This window comes from Carassius auratus, chromosome 41, assembly GCF_003368295.1.
Source record: "Carassius auratus strain Wakin chromosome 41, ASM336829v1, whole genome shotgun sequence".
NCBI lineage: Eukaryota > Metazoa > Chordata > Actinopteri > Cypriniformes > Cyprinidae > Carassius > Carassius auratus.
Genome location: NC_039283.1, coordinates 14,737,575 through 14,755,497, shown reverse-complemented (window position 1 = coordinate 14,755,497; position 17,923 = coordinate 14,737,575). Strand labels below are relative to the sequence as shown.

At 36.1% G+C, this 17,923-nt stretch overlaps 2 protein-coding genes and 1 long non-coding RNA gene across 3 annotated transcripts; 1 reads left to right on the top strand and 2 right to left on the bottom strand.

The window, feature by feature from the left end:
• Nucleotides 1-415: 415 nt before the first annotated feature.
• On the bottom strand, nt 416-10,994 carry LOC113060181 (pleckstrin homology domain-containing family A member 8-like). The gene is made up of 13 exons (XM_026229069.1): nt 10,820-10,994; nt 10,327-10,443; nt 9,246-9,401; nt 8,435-8,565; nt 8,058-8,216; nt 7,911-7,951; nt 7,722-7,825; nt 7,376-7,637; nt 5,537-5,622; nt 4,930-4,988; nt 3,368-3,569; nt 3,169-3,230; nt 416-2,287 (listed from the first exon to the last, which is right to left on the bottom strand). Exons 1-13 carry the CDS (start codon nt 10,857-10,859, stop codon nt 2,090-2,092), a joined length of 1,617 nt encoding a protein of 538 aa, XP_026084854.1. The 5' UTR covers nt 10,860-10,994; the 3' UTR covers nt 416-2,089.
• Nucleotides 10,995-12,422: 1,428 nt separating this feature from the next.
• On the top strand, nt 12,423-14,499 carry LOC113060182 (peptidyl-prolyl cis-trans isomerase FKBP14-like). Its single transcript, XM_026229070.1, has 4 exons — nt 12,423-12,768; nt 13,137-13,288; nt 13,462-13,589; nt 13,881-14,499. Exons 1-4 carry the CDS (start codon nt 12,572-12,574, stop codon nt 14,037-14,039), a joined length of 636 nt encoding a protein of 211 aa, XP_026084855.1. The 5' UTR covers nt 12,423-12,571; the 3' UTR covers nt 14,040-14,499.
• Nucleotides 14,500-15,402: 903 nt separating this feature from the next.
• LOC113059645 (uncharacterized) lies at nt 15,403-16,911 on the bottom strand. Its single transcript, XR_003278117.1, has 2 exons — nt 16,781-16,911; nt 15,403-16,505 (listed from the first exon to the last, which is right to left on the bottom strand). It is a non-coding gene; the product is annotated as an uncharacterized LOC113059645 (long non-coding RNA).
• Between the last annotated feature and the right edge of the window lie 1,012 nt (nt 16,912-17,923).

Genomic DNA, 17,923 nt, shown 5'->3' with positions numbered 1-17,923 from the left:
GTGTTTCCACTGAGTATGGAATGCAGTATAGCTCCTCTCTGAACTGTCATGACACCCATTTAAATAAAAACTATATTCAGTGCTAGTAGTATATTTAGTCACTACAGATTAGTAATGTACCGTAAATTACATTTTCAAGACAGTCAAAAAAAGCCCACTGCCTCTAGTTATCTGCTATGTGTTTAGACAAACAAAACCACCAGAAACTGTTCTCTCTCTATCACACATGCACAAGTGCCCATAAAAACAATCCTTCTATTCTCGGCCCTTATTATTGAGTCTAGAGATCATCCTTGTTGTGGTGAGAGTATCGCAGCAACCACGACCAGATATTGAAGGATTGCGTGTCATAACGGTCACTTGAATGAATAATGCCAGTTATTGGTCACCTAATGACTTTGAAAATACAAAACTGTTTCATGACATTTCGCATATTTTTTATTAAAAAGGTTAAAAACACTACAGGCCATTCAGTATAAATGACATACAATTTAAAAATTACAATTAATAAAAACATATAAAAAGGCATATCATATAGACATATTTTAAAAATACTGGATGGCAACATGGATTCTGTGTGCTATTCACGGGGGGGAATTTTTTACATTATTCTTTAATGCTGTCATGCTAAAACTTCAACTGAATTTAAAGGGATAGTTCACCCAAAAGAAGGTATTTTGAAGAATGTTGGTAACCAAACAGTTAGTTAACGCTAGCCATTTTTGATTTTTTTTCCATAACATGAAAATCAGTGGCTACATCAACTGTTCTGTTACCAACATTCTTCAAACTATCTTCTTTTGTGTTCAACAGAAGAAAGAAACTCATAGAGGTTTGCTGACACCCTCATAGTGTTCAAAAACTGAATTACTTCATGTTTCACAAGGAACATAGAACATATTTTGAGGAATGTCTCAGTATTTTATAAATGATATTATAATTTTTTGGTTACCAAAATACTTCAAAATATATTTTGTGTTCAGCTGAAGTAGAAAGTTATACAGGTTTGGAACAACATGAACATTCTGACATTTACAATGTTTGGAAAGCATATTTATAAAGCCAATGCTTTTTACTTTTAAAACTTTGTGGGATGCAGTTAGAATAAATCTTAATCTAAATCGGATTCATTTTGAAATATAAAAAGAAAACCCATGCAACGCAACATGCAAAAATTAGTATCATGCATATGATTTGAGAGTAAGCATAGCGTGATTCTTACGATAAAATAAACAGAATTAATATTCATATAAATAAGTCAATAAATAAAGTCACTGGGGAAATATCATGACATCTATCTTCTTGAAGCTGCATGTTTTTTATAGTAGGAAATCTCTTCATTTAACTATGAAAAAGAAACTCTCCTTTGGTCCCTCTCACCAAGTTGTTCCTACTAGTCCTGAACTGGAGCCATTGTGAATGTGTTTAAATTAAGGTTAAGTCCCTGCAAATAATAGCCCACCACAGTATCTGTATACTTAAGTACTTGGTTTTATGAACACACTGCATGTTCATCTGAATCCCCAATAGTCTCTGAACAAGTTCTTAGTTGTGTGTTACTCTAAAACAAATGAGATGCGAGTATCTGAACAAAAGTAATGCACTATTTCAAGTGAGAAGAAAAGCACAAGTGCAGCTTTGCCCTTTAACTGTAAACCTTCACTGCCAGGTAACCAATATCTTCAGCTTATCTGCCATTTATGCTCTCGTGAATAAAAGTGTATGAATAAACATACAACCAATGTCAACAAAACACTTGATCACTGCACTGAAGGTTTCTAAAAATAGAGCTGTTCCCTGAAAACACTTGGAATCACACCCTGCCCCCCTCACTAAGCATTATTTTGATGGCGGTCACTTAAATTTCTCAGGGATGACCGTTACTGGAGTCTGCAGATGCCACATTATCCAACACACTCTTACTGATCAGGCTTTGCAAGCCTTGGATTCCCAAAAACCTCCCTGTTTTCTTCAACACTAACTTCAGGTTCGGTAACCACGGCAGGCGAAAGAGTTACAACTTCACCACTGAAACCGTGCTGTGCCAGAAGCAGGTTCTCGGTTCTCTGTGCGGGTGCATTTGGGTCGGTCACACGACCTCGTCTGATTCCAAGCTGTACTCCTCATAGACAGAGTCCAGGATGGACAGCTGCTTCTCGATAGCTGGCAGGTAGATATCCAGGTCTTGATGCATGCCGGTCATAAAGCCTTCCTTCAGCTCATCGCCTTCATGAGAAACCAGAGCAGCCATGAAGTCTTCATAGGACGGGGCGGCCCGTAGAGCCAGCTAACACACACACAAACACAGTCAGAAAGGCAGACTGAATGCATGTTATGTTTTTTCAAAGCTGTATATAAGTATATTTTCAATGGAACACAAAAGGACATTTTTAAAGAATCTATATGATGTGGGGATCAATATGGGTGGAGCTGGGGGAAGTGGAGGGTTTCTGATAGTGTGCTACAAGACTTCCTTACTGTAAACACAGAACAAGTCTATTTAAATGTTAAGCAGAAAGCTCAGTGACTGCGAATGCCACAGAGACCAAGCAGCTCATTGCATGTCATGATGATGTGACTGTCAGCAGACTGTATTACCAGCTTGTGCAATTTAGAGAATGACTGCACGATATATTTCATACTTGGCCATAAAATAAATAAATACATACATGCATACATTAAAAGGCATATATGTCTACACAATACTGTCCTATCACAATAAAATGTCAAAAATAAAATCAAAAAAACAAAATGGTATAAATACAAAAAAAAGCATTAATAAATCAAAAATTGGTTAGATAGATACTGTAGACATGAACTGATAGGTGTTGGGAAGTTCCTCAAAGCCATTTTTAATTTTACGGTTAAAATGAAGAAAGAAATTGTTAATTCATGGCCACACTATCTTGTTTTTTTCCCTTCATACTTAATTTTTTTTTAAAATGTTTTAATTCTTTTTTTTTTTTTTACTGGATTTTTCCTTTTTGAAGCTTAAGGCAAATTGCATAAAGTTTCTTAAAAAAATTATGATAAAAGTAGAAAACAAAGCAATTTTGGTATTTGACAGAGACATACAGTAAACAGAACATGGTGCAACACTAAGATGTCTGATTGTTTATTTATTTACTTATTTTTATGGAAAAACATCACTCATAACACAACACTTACTGCAAAGACACCTCGAACAACCCATCCATGATATTGCCGTAGTGTCTTTCCATAAGCATTATCTAAAAGAAGAAGAAAAAAAAACTTCAGCAGGAGACATTACAAAGCACTGATAAAAACATGATAGGTGAAGGACAGCTGTTTGAACCAGGTGTTATTTTCTTTTTGCAACCGTTTTAAATTTGATCAAGTGACTTACTAAGAGCCCCCTGCACATCCTTCATCCCTGTATTGATTTCAGAAAGGAATTCTTTGAGGAACTTGAGTCCACGTTTAAGCCACAGCAGCGCTTCTGTGGCCGAGTTCCGCACCTGTGCCACTTCCGTCTCCACCTCATGCAGCACGATGCTCTGAAGGGTGGGGAAACTCTCAGGATCAGACACCACCTTCTGTTGGATCTTCTGATGGAGAAAATAAGGTGCATCAACTCACCGCCCATGCTATTATGCCCTCTAGTGGTTATGGTGTTTGCCCAAATAAACCTTGCTGACCCTGTTAAATACTAGTTAATTACTCTTGGGAAAAAATTCTGACTTCCAAAGCCATAATTCACATACTGTTATATGCAAGGAAGCTCATTAAAAAACAGCCTCAAAGTCATCACAGATATAACTTTGAGTGCTCAAACATATTAACCAAATATTTTCTCTGATGACAAATTGTTGATTTGCTAAAACACTATGCATTCTGATTCAGTTTGGTTTGATTATATTGGTAAAATTTAAAATATTGTTTTTTAATATGCTGAAGACACAAATATATATAAGCTTGTTAAATGCATTTATAAATTCCCAGGATACATTTTTCCAAGCAAATTAAGGAAGAAATAAATGCGTAATTACTACAGATGATTAAATTGTGTGTTGAGTATCATCCTAGTGAATCTATAATCAAGGGTGCACATATTTTTTTCAGACTGGTTCTCTTAAGAGAACCTGGAGAATTGGTTTGGTCCTCCCACTGCATATAGCTCGACCCATTAAATATAAATATAAAAAATGAATTAATAATAGTTATAATATTATTGCACTTTATTTATTTACAGTTTTTTTAATATATAAAATTATAGTAAATAAACTAAATAATAGTGTGTGATAATATTATTAAAAATAAAAGGCTGTCCTTGTATTAAATACAAATACATTTTTTTATAGTAAACTTAAAAATAAAATGCTTATATCTACTACTACTTTCTTTGTTTGCCTCTTTAAGAAGAATCACTTTATATAATCCCCAATTTTAAGTAGCTCTGGATAAAAGCATCCAAAAATAAATAAATCAAAGTGTTTTCATCATGTTCAAACTTAAAATCAGCAGGCTTTTATTTTGGCAGGTTGACGGCAAGTAAGTATACGCACTTGCGTAATTTGCTCTGCTGCTGATTAAAGAGCGTCAGAGGATGAATGTCACAGTTTTGCATTGTGCTTTGAAAATTGCACGGCATAGCCTAGATTTATGCTTTCAGATTGAAAATAAAACGTATATAGTACAGTTTGTTATCTAAAATGGTAATTGTGTATTAACAGCTGTCAACCATGTCGGTACGCAAATGCGCTGTCAGAACATATTTATATAACGCATTTTTTATTTTGGTCACGCATGCGGACCTGCGGACCACTTATGTGCACCCCTGTCTATAATCTGTAAACCCACTACTCATGTCTTTTAAAATATGCCAAGTATTCTTTACAGTTCTTGTTTTTATTAAAATGAGGATGCGGTGAGTCTTTAAGAATGTCATTGCTTGTATGTTACACTTACCTTGATGTTTCCCACAAAATCTATTTTAACTGGAGCAAAGACTGTTGGTCCAAGCTTGTCTGAGGGGAGAGAGTCTTTGTAAGTGCTGTGTCAGTTAAACTGTTATTCTCTGGCTAAACATACATTACTGTTCAAAAGTTTGGGGTCAGTTTTTCTTCCTTTTTTTTTTTCCCAGAGAAATACGATCAACCGTTACCCAATCCCCAATCACTTTCTCAGAAGTAAGAGATGAAAGGTGAGGAAATCTTTTGTAAAAAAGTTTTATAATTGATTGCTGACAGATTTTCAGGTTCTTAGCCTCAGTTCTTGGTCAGATACCTTAACAAACTGTCCCAGTATAAAGACATAGCAGAGCATGCATGACAATGCCTGAAGGAGAATGAGCTTTTAACAGATCAGACTAATATGAGATGCAAATTATTTTTAAAAAAATCTAATAAAACCCAGTGCACATGGCAAACTGACACATGCACAGAGTGACAAAACATAAAGCATTTTACAACCTTTAATAAACACAAAACTAATAAAAGCAGAGAATAAGACAACATGGACTGACGGGGGAAAGAGCGGAAAAAAGGGAGAAAGTGTGAAAGATAGAGTGTCCTACCTAAAACTGGTACTATAGCATAGCAAGAATCCAAAAAGGCCTGTGTGGGAATACCACTGCCGTCCTCCAGTATTATATCACTAAATCTACAAGAAAAAACCACAGACAATCAGACAAGGACAATACATTAGTACCCACGTCAACAAAACACATTTATTTGATGAAATAAACCACCAATATAAAAGCAGGCATAGCCAAAGCAGAAGAAAACCATGCATTCTTTAAATAAGAAGAGCACACATTAAATACAGGTTTTATAAATGAGATTGTACAACCTTCACACAGTGATATACGTAATACTGAAAAGGTTCATATCTCAATACAGACAAGTTGCTTTGATAACATTCCACATTACTTGTTCAGTTTCATTTCAGCCCAAGGAAAGCTGTCGGAACCGGTTAGTGTTATGGTTTCTTGAAAGAGATGAAACAATATTGAATAGCACAAGAATCTACAAACCCTCATCACCAGCTGGGCCTCATTTTGAGCGACCAAAAGAAAACATACCATGATGAACATTTAATCATGAACTTTACAGGATGAAACAACTATACTGAAAATGTTAGACTTTTAGTTACAGAACTATCCACAAGCAGGGTGCAAGTAAGAGTCTTTCCAGCGAGGAAGGTTGACCATTAACTTCTACTTCAGGAAGCCAATTTACTTATTATTTTAGCAATTTGAATTTACATTTAAACGAATTAGTAAATTTGAAATTGTATTACATTTTACACTTTTAAATGTAATTTTATTTGAGAGGTCTGCAAACCATGTTACCAAAATATTATTCATCTAAATCAAGTTTAAAATCTGAATTATGGTTAAAATTTTAGCCCAAATTCTAAAATCTGCCACTCGGTAGGGACTAGCTAGTTTGAGATTTGGTTTATCATTATTAATACAAATGTATTTCCAATAAATTACAGAATATTTATGTACCGGTAATCATTTTTCTTATAATATCTTAGATGACAGGTTTGCAAAAAAGTCTTCCTATAGAAAAAAATTATTATTGCGCATCACAATTTTTAGATTTTGACTAGAAGAGCACTTCAATATTATGTCAAAAAATTAGATGACATTCAAAAATATCTCTATTTTAAGATGAGTACGGATATATGATTTATTTATATATGTGATGTTAAGACGATAGTTTTTCTAAAATAATAAAAAATTGTTTGGTTTACTAATATCGGTGTATCTAATGCTGAAAAAAGTCATGGGACAATAAACTGTACCCTGTTTGTGGAAAGTGTCTATTATATCATAATCCAACCATGTGAGACGCAACAGAATAACAGTATCCAGTATAAGCATCTGTCTTATATTTACTTCTATAACTGACAGAAACGTTTTAAACAAGTGACAAAAGCACAATCGTTTATCTAGAATTTAATATATAGACAGACATGGATTTTAGACCAATGAAATTTCACTTTGGGTGGAGCTACCCTGTGCAAAGTGACAAATACTGTACAGTCAGTGACAGTCTCGTCGCACATCATAGACTTCTATTAAAGTGCATATCTGTCAATGCATTTTTCTTTTATCAACTTTTAAGTGAGTCCAAATTGGTTTCTGGGGTATTTCACAGTAAGCCACAAATTCTTGCAACAGACCTTACCTTGTGATTATTCCTGTAACAGGAAATAGACAGGGACTGATCGCTTGTCACCTGGTTACTTTGGACACAACATTACTCAGTGGAGATCTTCTAAGTACCTATTAGCTTATAGCTTGACATTAGCATGTTTCAAACAAACACAACACATTCTGAACGGTGTAAATATGTGCTGTACGTTCATCTTGCTTCCTTTAGAGGATCAGAGCGCCTCATACCTGTGGCTCATGGTGCTGAAGAACGTGTCCACCTTATCTTCCTCTTCCTGTTTATTCTCTTCCAGGTCAGCCTGGATTTCTTCAGTGACCTCTTCTGTTTTGTTCAGAGTAGGGCTCAGTGAGACTTCCTGTTGTTTATCTTGGGCAAGGTCTGCTTCTTTTGTCGGTATGTCCTTCTCCTCTCCTACAGGATTCTGTGTGCTTGATGAAGAGCTATTATGAGGCTCCATGGACTCCGTTTGGTCCTCCATTAAACCACTTCCTAACAGAACAAGACATAGACAAGACAGGAAATGATAGCTGAGGTCTGCTAAATGTTTCATGTTTAACTTAATGCGTGGCATACCTGTAGGAGATGTAGTCATGTTTTCTTCAGGAGATGGAGGTGGTCCGTTTTCTGGTCCACGCTCATGTGCTGATGTCCCCGAGGTGTTTATTAAGTCCTTTTGTCTGCATAACACACATATAAAACATTGTAGAGAAAAACAAAAGCACATCTGACCCACAGGAGTACATTAACATGAACCGAACTCACTTTTCTCCTGGGTGCTGATTTCTTGGATCAGTCAATTTGATCTATTAAAAAAAGGAAACATTCTATTTTAGATTCTGACAAGCTAATCTACAATTTACAAAAGCACAATCTTTTGTATTTAACATTGGGTGATTATGTTTAATATACCTTCTGAGGTTTGATGGTAGCCACGGGAGGAGAGCCTGGAGGGGTCCGATTCAGAAGTTCAGGATTGAAAGTCTGGCTGGCAATCTGCATGCACTCCTCCAGGGTCTTCAAGAAGGTGGTGCATGTGGACTTCACTAGATTTCCAGTCTCATCCCCTACCTGAAACCCACAAACGGCGAAACTAAATGTACGACCGGCTATGATTTTTGTGCTAAAGGCATAACATAATAATACAATTCATTAGTGCAAGTATGAACTACTAAACACTCTTTATAGATGTAAGAAAAGCTTGAATATTGTTTAATTGCATAAATGTCAAGTCCTTGAAAGATGCAGTAAGCGTAGTGTAGGTTGACTCAAGACAAACACTCCCTTACCTCCCCCGAATCAGCTGCCGTCTCCGCGAGAGAACTTTCTTGTATTTTGTTCACTTGCTGAAGGAGAAGGTCACAGTAAAGCCTTAGCTCAGACATTTTTGTTTTCAGAGCCTCTGTGTTTTCCTGGAGCTCTGAGAAGATAAAGGAGACTTCTGTTGACATTCATTTTTTTCATAGACTTAGATTGACAGCTTTTTTGAGAAATTGCTAAATGAACAAACATCATGATTGAAATGGGTTTTGTAGTCCCCATTAATCATATAAAACCCAGTTTCCTGTATTTTACATATTGTCTATTAACTGGCTAGTTAGGGATAACAATATAATATACAACGATCTTTAAAAGTTTGGGGTCAGAAAGATTGTTTTTTAAGAAATTATTAATTTTATTCAGGAAGGATGCAATAAATGTATAAAAAAAAAAAAAACAACAAGACGACATTTTCACTTGTTTACAAAACAACAAAAAAAAGTTACAAAACTTATATTTCAAATAAATGCTGTTCTTTTGAACTTTCTATTCAACAAAGAATGTTTCCAACCTTTTTAACATTGATAATAATATTAAATGTTTCTTGAGTGCCAAAATAGCATCTCATAAGGATTTTTGAAGGGTCACGTGACATTTTGCAGTTTTTAATGCAGCCTTAGTCACCACAACAGACTTCTTTCAAAAACATCAGTACTGACCCCAAACTATCGACCTAAATGGTAGTGTATATTACATCATCATATTTCATTGTCACATTAACACAAGTCAGATGATCGTCACAGAATATCTTGTCTATAACAGCAGAAATACTACACTCACCCTTCTCTCTCTTGGTTCGGTTGTCTGTGAGACAGGCTTTTGCAGTCCCTAACGCCACAAGCCATTTCTGCCTCTCTGCTGCATTAATTGCCCTGAGATAAAAGTATTGTTCTCCTGGAATGATCAGATCAACCCTTGTGAAATCCGATGGGTGAACTACAATGGGCAGAAGGAGGACAAAGGAGATTGGTAAGCCATGTATGAGATCAGTCACAAAAGTTGTAATACAGTACTTGGGTGTTTTCAAATATTGACACTTTTGGCCCTATTAAAAACTTTTTTTTATTCTCTATACTCTCACTTATTTTTCAACAGTGAACATTCCCATTCAAGTAAAGCAATAATGATTCCAATAACAGTCTTGCCACATCTCAAATGAAGCATTATGTTTAATAGCATTCTATGGTGGAAATGAGGGCACAGGAAATTTACATTTTAAACATTTTTCGCATAAATTATTTGTCTTTTGTTTTCGTACGGATAGAATTTTATGTATCCTAAACATAATACAATAATATGTTCACACTTTTGTATTAATTTGATGAAAATACAGGCTAGAAATGAGGTACAATAAACATATTCTGCTCACTTTTTATTTTATTCTGCTCACATGTCTTCTATTTCATTTCAAGCTCTTTACGGTCTCAAAATCTATCAGGGGCAACTTTGTTGTTGCAGTGGCAATAATAATAAATCATTTTCATACAATAAATATTGTAAAAATGTGTGTGTTTACAGTTAAAAACATGCAATAATTAATGCTTTTATGATTATTTTATAATTAAGATTAATATTCTTGGTCTATGACAATGATTAAATCACATAGTAGTAAAAATAGGTTCTGAAGCATATATATATATAAAATAAAATAAATGTCACAATATAAACCTCATTTAAAAAAATCAGCTGAATGTTAGCTATAATGAAAATCAGCCCCTGGGACATAAAAGTTCCTAAAGATGAAGCAATATCCTCTTGCATAATCATGTGTTATGATATCCCGAAGCATAAAAACAATAGATGCTTGTGATATAATGGTTATTAGGTTTCCTGTTCAGGTTAGGCATAAACTTTCCCTTACCCTGTATTTCACACACAGATATTTTGATGCTGCCCTTGCATCCTTTCCATGCATCTTCTTGACAGTCATAGTAGGAAAGAGTGCCACCCTCAAGAACAAACCAACGAGGCTGCCAGCCTTTCAGGAGAAACAACAAAGCAATGTGATATTGTTTTCACAGCAACTGACACATGTAACAATGTACTGGATGATGTTTGAGATCCATGAAGATAACATGGCTTGACTTGCTCTTCCAGTCAAGAGAAGGCTTTTTAAACTGAATAAAACTAAATCTATTATATAATCTTGGTACCAAAACAAAGTTTTCTGAAAACAGTCTTAGCAGATGAGTTGTAACGTTACGTGGTTGAGTTGCTACCAGCTTTGGAAAAAATATCGGCACAGAGAGCTAAAGAGGATGGTGACTTAACATCATTTATGCACTGCTTGAGCTAGCAAACAGGCTAACAGCTTTACAGACTACCCTGCTTTACGTAATATAACTTTAACATACCGCTTATATAGTTGGTCCATTTATAGAGAACTCCCTCCATGGTAGACCTTCTCTTGACAATTCATTACTTAGTCGTGGCAAGACTGAGACCAACACAGCAGAAACTCGAGATAATTCTTTAACAACGACGAGCATGCGCGCAAGACGCAAAGCGACTGCTGGAGAATGAGTTCACGTAAACGACTGACGTAAAAGCTTCGAGAATGCCAATCCATGTGATCATTAGAGGGATCTGCCCACATACGTGACGTCTGTGGGATTTTCGTTTAGCGAACCTCTCATTGGATGCGTTCTGAGTAGATGGGCGTGGTTCTGTGTAGTGTCCAATGAAAATTAGATATGGGTGGTTAAGGCGCGTCCTCAGAAAAACTGACCTATGCTGTATTTTAGGGTGGTAACTTTTACATTGGGAATTTTTGAGAGTGATATGAGGTCCGCTAGTCGGTTCTTTCCATAGACAGTAAAAGAAATGGACACAGCGACCCCATTGGAACTCAATTGAGACGAATGAAGCCCAGTTTTAGCGTTTTTTAGCACTTCCGTTTCTGACGCGCAGACTCAAACAAAGCTTGACGACGTCAGCAACCTGTCTGACAGATGTAAATCTTCTAAGTGGCTGTGCGTGCAAACTGCCATCGTTAATCTTGCAGAGACGGCAAGCTTGAGCGGGGAGTTCTTTGTCGTGAGTGAGCAGGAGTAAGTATTCTGATTAATTATTTTGTATAGTATTTTAAAATGTAACACCAGTACACCATATTAAGTTAATTGCCTGCGAGCTTCTCCTCCTGTCTGTACGGTAATGCGACAGAGAGCCGAGTGGTTATGACGCAATCGTTAGCCTATTTTTTACAAAAACTGTTTATACGGGGCCATAATGTAACATAGAAGGTAATGGAGCCATTTATACATTGTCGTGTATCTTTAGAAATAAATAATGGACAAACAGAGTCTTTAAACGCCTCAGATGTAAAGTTATTCGCTGTCAAAGTGACGCCAAAATGAATGGGAGTCAATGGGAATGCTAACGCAAGTGAAGTTCTGCTAAAAGATGGCAGCCCCCGCCCGACCTCAACTTCCGGTCGAGTTCCTTGCCCCTTGGTTCTTTCGAACAGTTCGTTTCAAAAGAACCTCTCCTTTTCTAAATTAAACGGTCGTTTTTTATTACATGTTATTGTAATTGTGATTTGTTCCAGGAATTTGCTTAGCTCATAATTCAACTCATTAAAATGTAATTTAACCCTAAATATATAATTTGTATTTTTATTAACAGTACTACAGGCTGTCATATTTCCTAACTTGTTTGAAGCTATAAGCTCATATCAAACAAAATGTAATTTAGAACCTAAATATGTCATTTGAAGAATTTTGCGAGTTTAACATTAAATAACATTCATGTATTTTAATATGTCATACAAATACAATCATAAACATGTCAAGTACGTTTAATTTGTAACATTTCTGCTGTTGTGAACAATGAACAGTCTTGACTTCATAGTGAACTGCTCGATTCAAGAATTGTTCAGACCAGTTTGTAAACAGTTTAAACCGATTCAATGAAAGGAGTCGACTCAAAAGAACGACTCGTTCACAAATTGGACATCCCTAGTTTTGTAAAAAAAAAGACCCCCTGTAGAATTTTCGCTTGCCACGTCGCAGCTGCACAGCTTGTAGTCTGGGACGTTTTCAGAACCTGGCTGTGCATGAAACATCAGCTAAACTGTTCTACAGTGTTAAACTGTTCTTTATATTAAGATGATTCTAGAGTTGTGGACATGCGTTTTTTCTGCATTGTACTTTTACGTGCAGGGTGCAAAACTTCCGGAACCTGAGGTCGAAATAGAAGTTTTATACAAACCCTTCCTTTGTCATCGTAAATCCAAATACGGAGATATTCTTCTGGTTCATTACGAAGGTTTTCTGGAGAGTAATGGCACAATGTTTCATTCCAGGTGACATCTAATAACCATCTAACGCATGTTCATACTGTACACTCTAGGCTACACATTGCAAGAACAGACTTTATTAACCGAACCCTTGCATTTATTTATTTTTTTCACTGGGAATGCATTGGTTAACTGTCAAAATGTGTTTATCGTTGTTGGATATATAATTGTTAATATTTTGGAACAGGGTACTGTGTTGCTGGTTTCTGTCTGGTCCAGTTCTTTAGCTGATCTGCTGCCATTATCCAAAAACCAGCTTAGACTAGATAGCATCTATGTTTCACAAAACAGCTACTAACTGAAGCTTGGTTTTCCCAGCAGAGTGTGCATGTTTCTAGGCTTTATTATTAATGCACATGTCTTGTAATTGGCAGCCGCCGTCATGGAGACAAAAACCCTGTTTGGTTCACGTTGGGAATCCGTGAGGCGATCAAGGGCTGGGACAAGGGTCTTCAAGGCATGTGTGCAGGGGAGAAGAGGAAACTGACCATCCCTCCAGCTCTTGCATATGGCAAAGAGGGCAAAGGTGTGCCAGTAAAGTGCATATGCATAAAACATTCGAGGAACTGTGGTTTTCTCCACCTTTTGATATTGCATTACTCATTGACGGTGCATTAAGTCTGTCTAAAATGCCTTATACAAATTTATAGCTCAGATTCATTAGCTATACTGACATATTTGGCTATGCTCTGTTCTCAGGTAAAATCCCACCGGAGAGCACACTGATCTTTGACATTGAGATCATCGAGATCCGAAATGGGCCTAGATCACATGAGTCCTTTCAGGAAATGGACATCAATGACGACTGGAAACTTTCCAAAGCAGAGGTTCGTCAGAAAGCAGCAGTCCGTCAAGCGTGAGATTTATAATACGCTCTTAAGCATAAAAGCAGGTTCATGGAACAGTTCTTAAAAGAACCATTTTTCTTAGTGTAAAGAATATTTTAATAATCCCAATAATGTTTCTTTCCACTATAAAGATTTATTTATTTTATTTATTTATTTATTTTTTGCAGTGGACAGATTATATGAATGTTAAAGGTTATTCGTGGAACACTCAATGCCAGTAATAAATTTCAGGGAGTTATTTGTGTTATTCTGAACCCCTTTCTGTTTTAGGTCAAAGAATACCTGCGTAAAGAGTTTGAGAGACATGGATATGCCGCCAATGACACCCATCATGAAGTGATGGTTGAGGACATCTTCCAAAAAGAAGATGAAGACAATGATGGATTTATATCAGCTCGGGAGTTCACCTACAAACATGATGAGCTATAAAAAACATCACACTCCTGCAGAACAGCGTCAGTGTTGTTTACCTTCAGAGATTCCAGTATTTTTCCATTTACAGCTTGTCAGTGTCATTTCATGTCATGTTACAGTAGATCTAAACAGGTATTCTGTTATCTACAGGTCATGTCTGTAATTTATTATTTTAGGTTTTTTTAAATACACTCAGGTGGTGGTATGTTTGAGCCGTTTATAGAATTTGAAGATCATCTTCAATTGCAAAGGGTAACATTCTCCTCAAAGAGAATCCCCGAAGTGTCTGTTAACTGAAATATTGAAACTTTTAGAACATTTCAGTGCTGATTTTGTTATAGTATGTTTGTGTCACTTTTTCAGATGAATTATGCAGTGATGTTTGTGATATTTATAACATATTTAGGTCAATTTGTCTGGAGTAGCCTGTATGTATTTACTTGAATAAAGTTGATCAGTTCTGTGCTGCTTGTCACCGTTGGTGTTGTAGTTTTAAACATCATCACAAGAGGGAGCTCTTCTCTTAGGTTGTTCCTTGACACAAAAACTGATTATCTAAAATGTCTCACATACAGTACTCATAGATATATACAGTAATATGCAAAAGTCTTAGGCCATTAGTATTTTTACAAAAAAAAAAAAAAGGTTTCAAGCCTACTGGTTGTGTCAGTAAGAAATATCAGTTTACATTTCCAAACATTTCTTTTGCGATTAATTGCAACAAGCCAGTGATATTTTTGTGTGCACAAGGAGTCTGACAACAGCCAGTGCTGCACACAGAGATCTGATCTGAAATGACATGAAGAATCAGAAAAAACAGACTGATTTTAAGAAATTATGTCATAAATCGATTCTATTTATCTGTTAACCTCTATTAACTAAATAAAATCAACATTTGGTGCGACCACCCTTTGCGTTTAAAACACTCGCACTTCGTTTTTCAGGTTGCTTTGGAGGAAGGTTTCTTCAAGTGTCTTGGAGACGTTGCCACAGTTCTTCTAGATTTTAGTCTGTCTCAGTTTTTTTTTTTCCTGATTCCTCATGCAGTCCCAGACAGACTGGATGATGCTGAGATCAGATCTCTGTGTGCAGCACTGCCTGATGTCAGACTCCTTGTGCAAACAAAAATATCACTGGAATATTACAATTAATGGCGAAAGGAATGTTTGGAAATGTAAACATGAAATTTTCTGCTGACACTACAGCAAACGATAGAAATAACTGACCTAAAACCTTTTGCTGTCGTTGTTGGTGAAAATACCAATAACTTAAGACTTTAGCACAGTATTATATATATATATATATATATATATATATATATATATATACACACACACACACACACACACACACAAGAGGAAACAAGAGGCACTCACAATGCAGTCAAGTGGCCTTTCATTGACAGATGGCATAGTCATCATCACACCTAATGCAGATAACTAGCGTGGTGTGTAAAGTTATTTGCAAACAACAGCATTTACTCAAGAGTCATGCTTAACAGCATTCCATTCTTTCACTATGGCACAGTTACATAAACGTAAGTTACGTAAGTTAAATTCACAGTTCTATTTCATTTCGCACCAGTAGATCCGTTTCATATCCGTCTCAAATCACCTTGGATAAAACATCCAAACGAATAACTTCTCAGTGGGGCAACATTTAGTAGGCTACTGTTAATCAAACCAAATCTATCCTCATACAGAAAGGGTAAACATTTACATCATATCTTCTGGATATCCTTCAATAAAAAAAGGTTTCCTTTAAAACTCCCCTTTGTGAATAATAAATAAAAGACTACAAACAGACAAACAATAATAACTACTTACATCTATAGAGTATACCTACAGTAGGCTATGTCTTTCTTTTTGCAAATACGCCTAAATGAAAAATGCATATGAAGCGTTCAGCGTCCTTCAGCAGAGACAAAACCCAGGTTACTGTAGAATGTAACAGGTGTTATTGAGTCAATGGCTCCACGCCTCCACCGAATGAGGGTTTTCTTCATTAACATCCTCTCTACACCACAAGCGAACGTCGCTCCAGCAACAAGACGAACTTCTCAAGATTCCATCCACAATTCCAGAAGACGCGTCGCGTGCTCGCAGTGTAAACAGGTTCATTTAGTAGGCTACAAACAGAAAAAAATAACTGGCTAGTTACTTTGCTGCCGCAATGTTTTTGTCATAAAAGTTGTTTTCGGGCATGGTGACCCGCACTCTTTTCTCCTTAAAACGGCCAGACCGTGACACTGTCCAGTTCCTCCGGCACGTGTGTTCACTGAAGCCAGGCTCCAGCCGAGAGTCGTCGTACGTCTCGCCGCTGATCAGACTTCCGTTCTTGTTCTCGCTGCCGCTCTGTTTCACTGACGTCTTGTCCGCATTTCCAGATTCGTGCTGGCCTTCTTTAAAATGCTTCTTGTTTTTTCCACTCAAGTTTTTCCACCAGGAGTATCTGTCTGCCATTCTAATTCTTCAATATACACTGAAAGGCATATTATTATCGTTTATAAAATGTTTACAAACTATATTTGATTTATGTATTTTTTCTTATACATACAATGTATTTTCATTACTATCTATCTATCTATCTATCTAGCCAAACTCATCACTTTAATGTTGACATTTTAAGTGAGAATATATCTATCTATCTATCTATCTATCTATCTATCTATCTATCTATCTATCTATCTATGACCTCAAGATAAACTGTAATTTATTCATTTTTTTAACAAATCTACAGCCTTCAGAAACACTCACCTCAGCTTCAGGTGTGTTAATGTTAGTCAGAGACTGTCGAGTTTTTTGTTTCTTTTTAAGAAAACATCCAGCAGAACAACCTTGTAGCTTTTCTGTCTATATCTTTACAACATCACATAATGTTGCATCCCTCTGTCTAAACTATACTGAGTGATGAATTCATTCATTTATAGTTCACCTGCTGCTCAAACGCCCTCCTTCCGCTCTCTTATTGGTTTGTTAAACTTCTGGAGCTGCCCTCGGGAAGCCGGTTTCAGGTTCTCACTTCACCTGTGATTTGGTGAAAAAGTCACTTTGGGGCATATACCAGCTCAGCTGTCGGATACTAAAACAATGCTGCCGTTCACACCCTTGAATTTGGAACAAGAAAACCGAGCTTGGAGAAAACCAACGCCTAAAGAGAGCTGACCAAGCACTAATTACAGCAAAATATTTCACATACTGCAAATGTTAGGTGTTGCAACTTCAAGTAATAATACACAGACTACTTTAAGAAGTTCATTTTGACTGTCAATAAGTTGAGAATCAAGATTGAAAAGTAACCAGATTTACATAATTTAATAAATCAGCATTTGATAAATTACAATCATAATTACAATCATTTTTCAAAGAAATAGCTTTAAAAAAAAATCGGAGAAAGATATTTTATCAATAAACTCAAATCAAGGTGACGGTACCATTTGTGGATTATTATTATTATTTTTTTTTTTAGGTGAATGGCTGAATTCACCCCAGGAGTCCAAGATGAACACAATACACACAATTTTGTTTAGCAACAATGGTCCAAGGAGGGAGGAACAAGCACTAATTAAAAGATCCCAGAACCATTTTGTCCATTCACAAGGTGATGACAGAGATTACTTAATTGTTGTCAGGGCGGAAAAAAAAAATAATAATTTGAAGGAGGCATAGGTAAATACAGCATTAGTGAACAAAAACAAAATAAAAATATTTACACACTCCATGTAAAATTAAAAAGTGCTTTGAACATGATCAAAATTGCCTTGCCATCACCAACCTTATGTATGTATGTATATATATATATATATATATATATATATAAACACACACACAAACACACACACTTAATCATAATTGACAATATGTCAGTTTTGCAATGCTAATTGACCATAGGTTCATAGA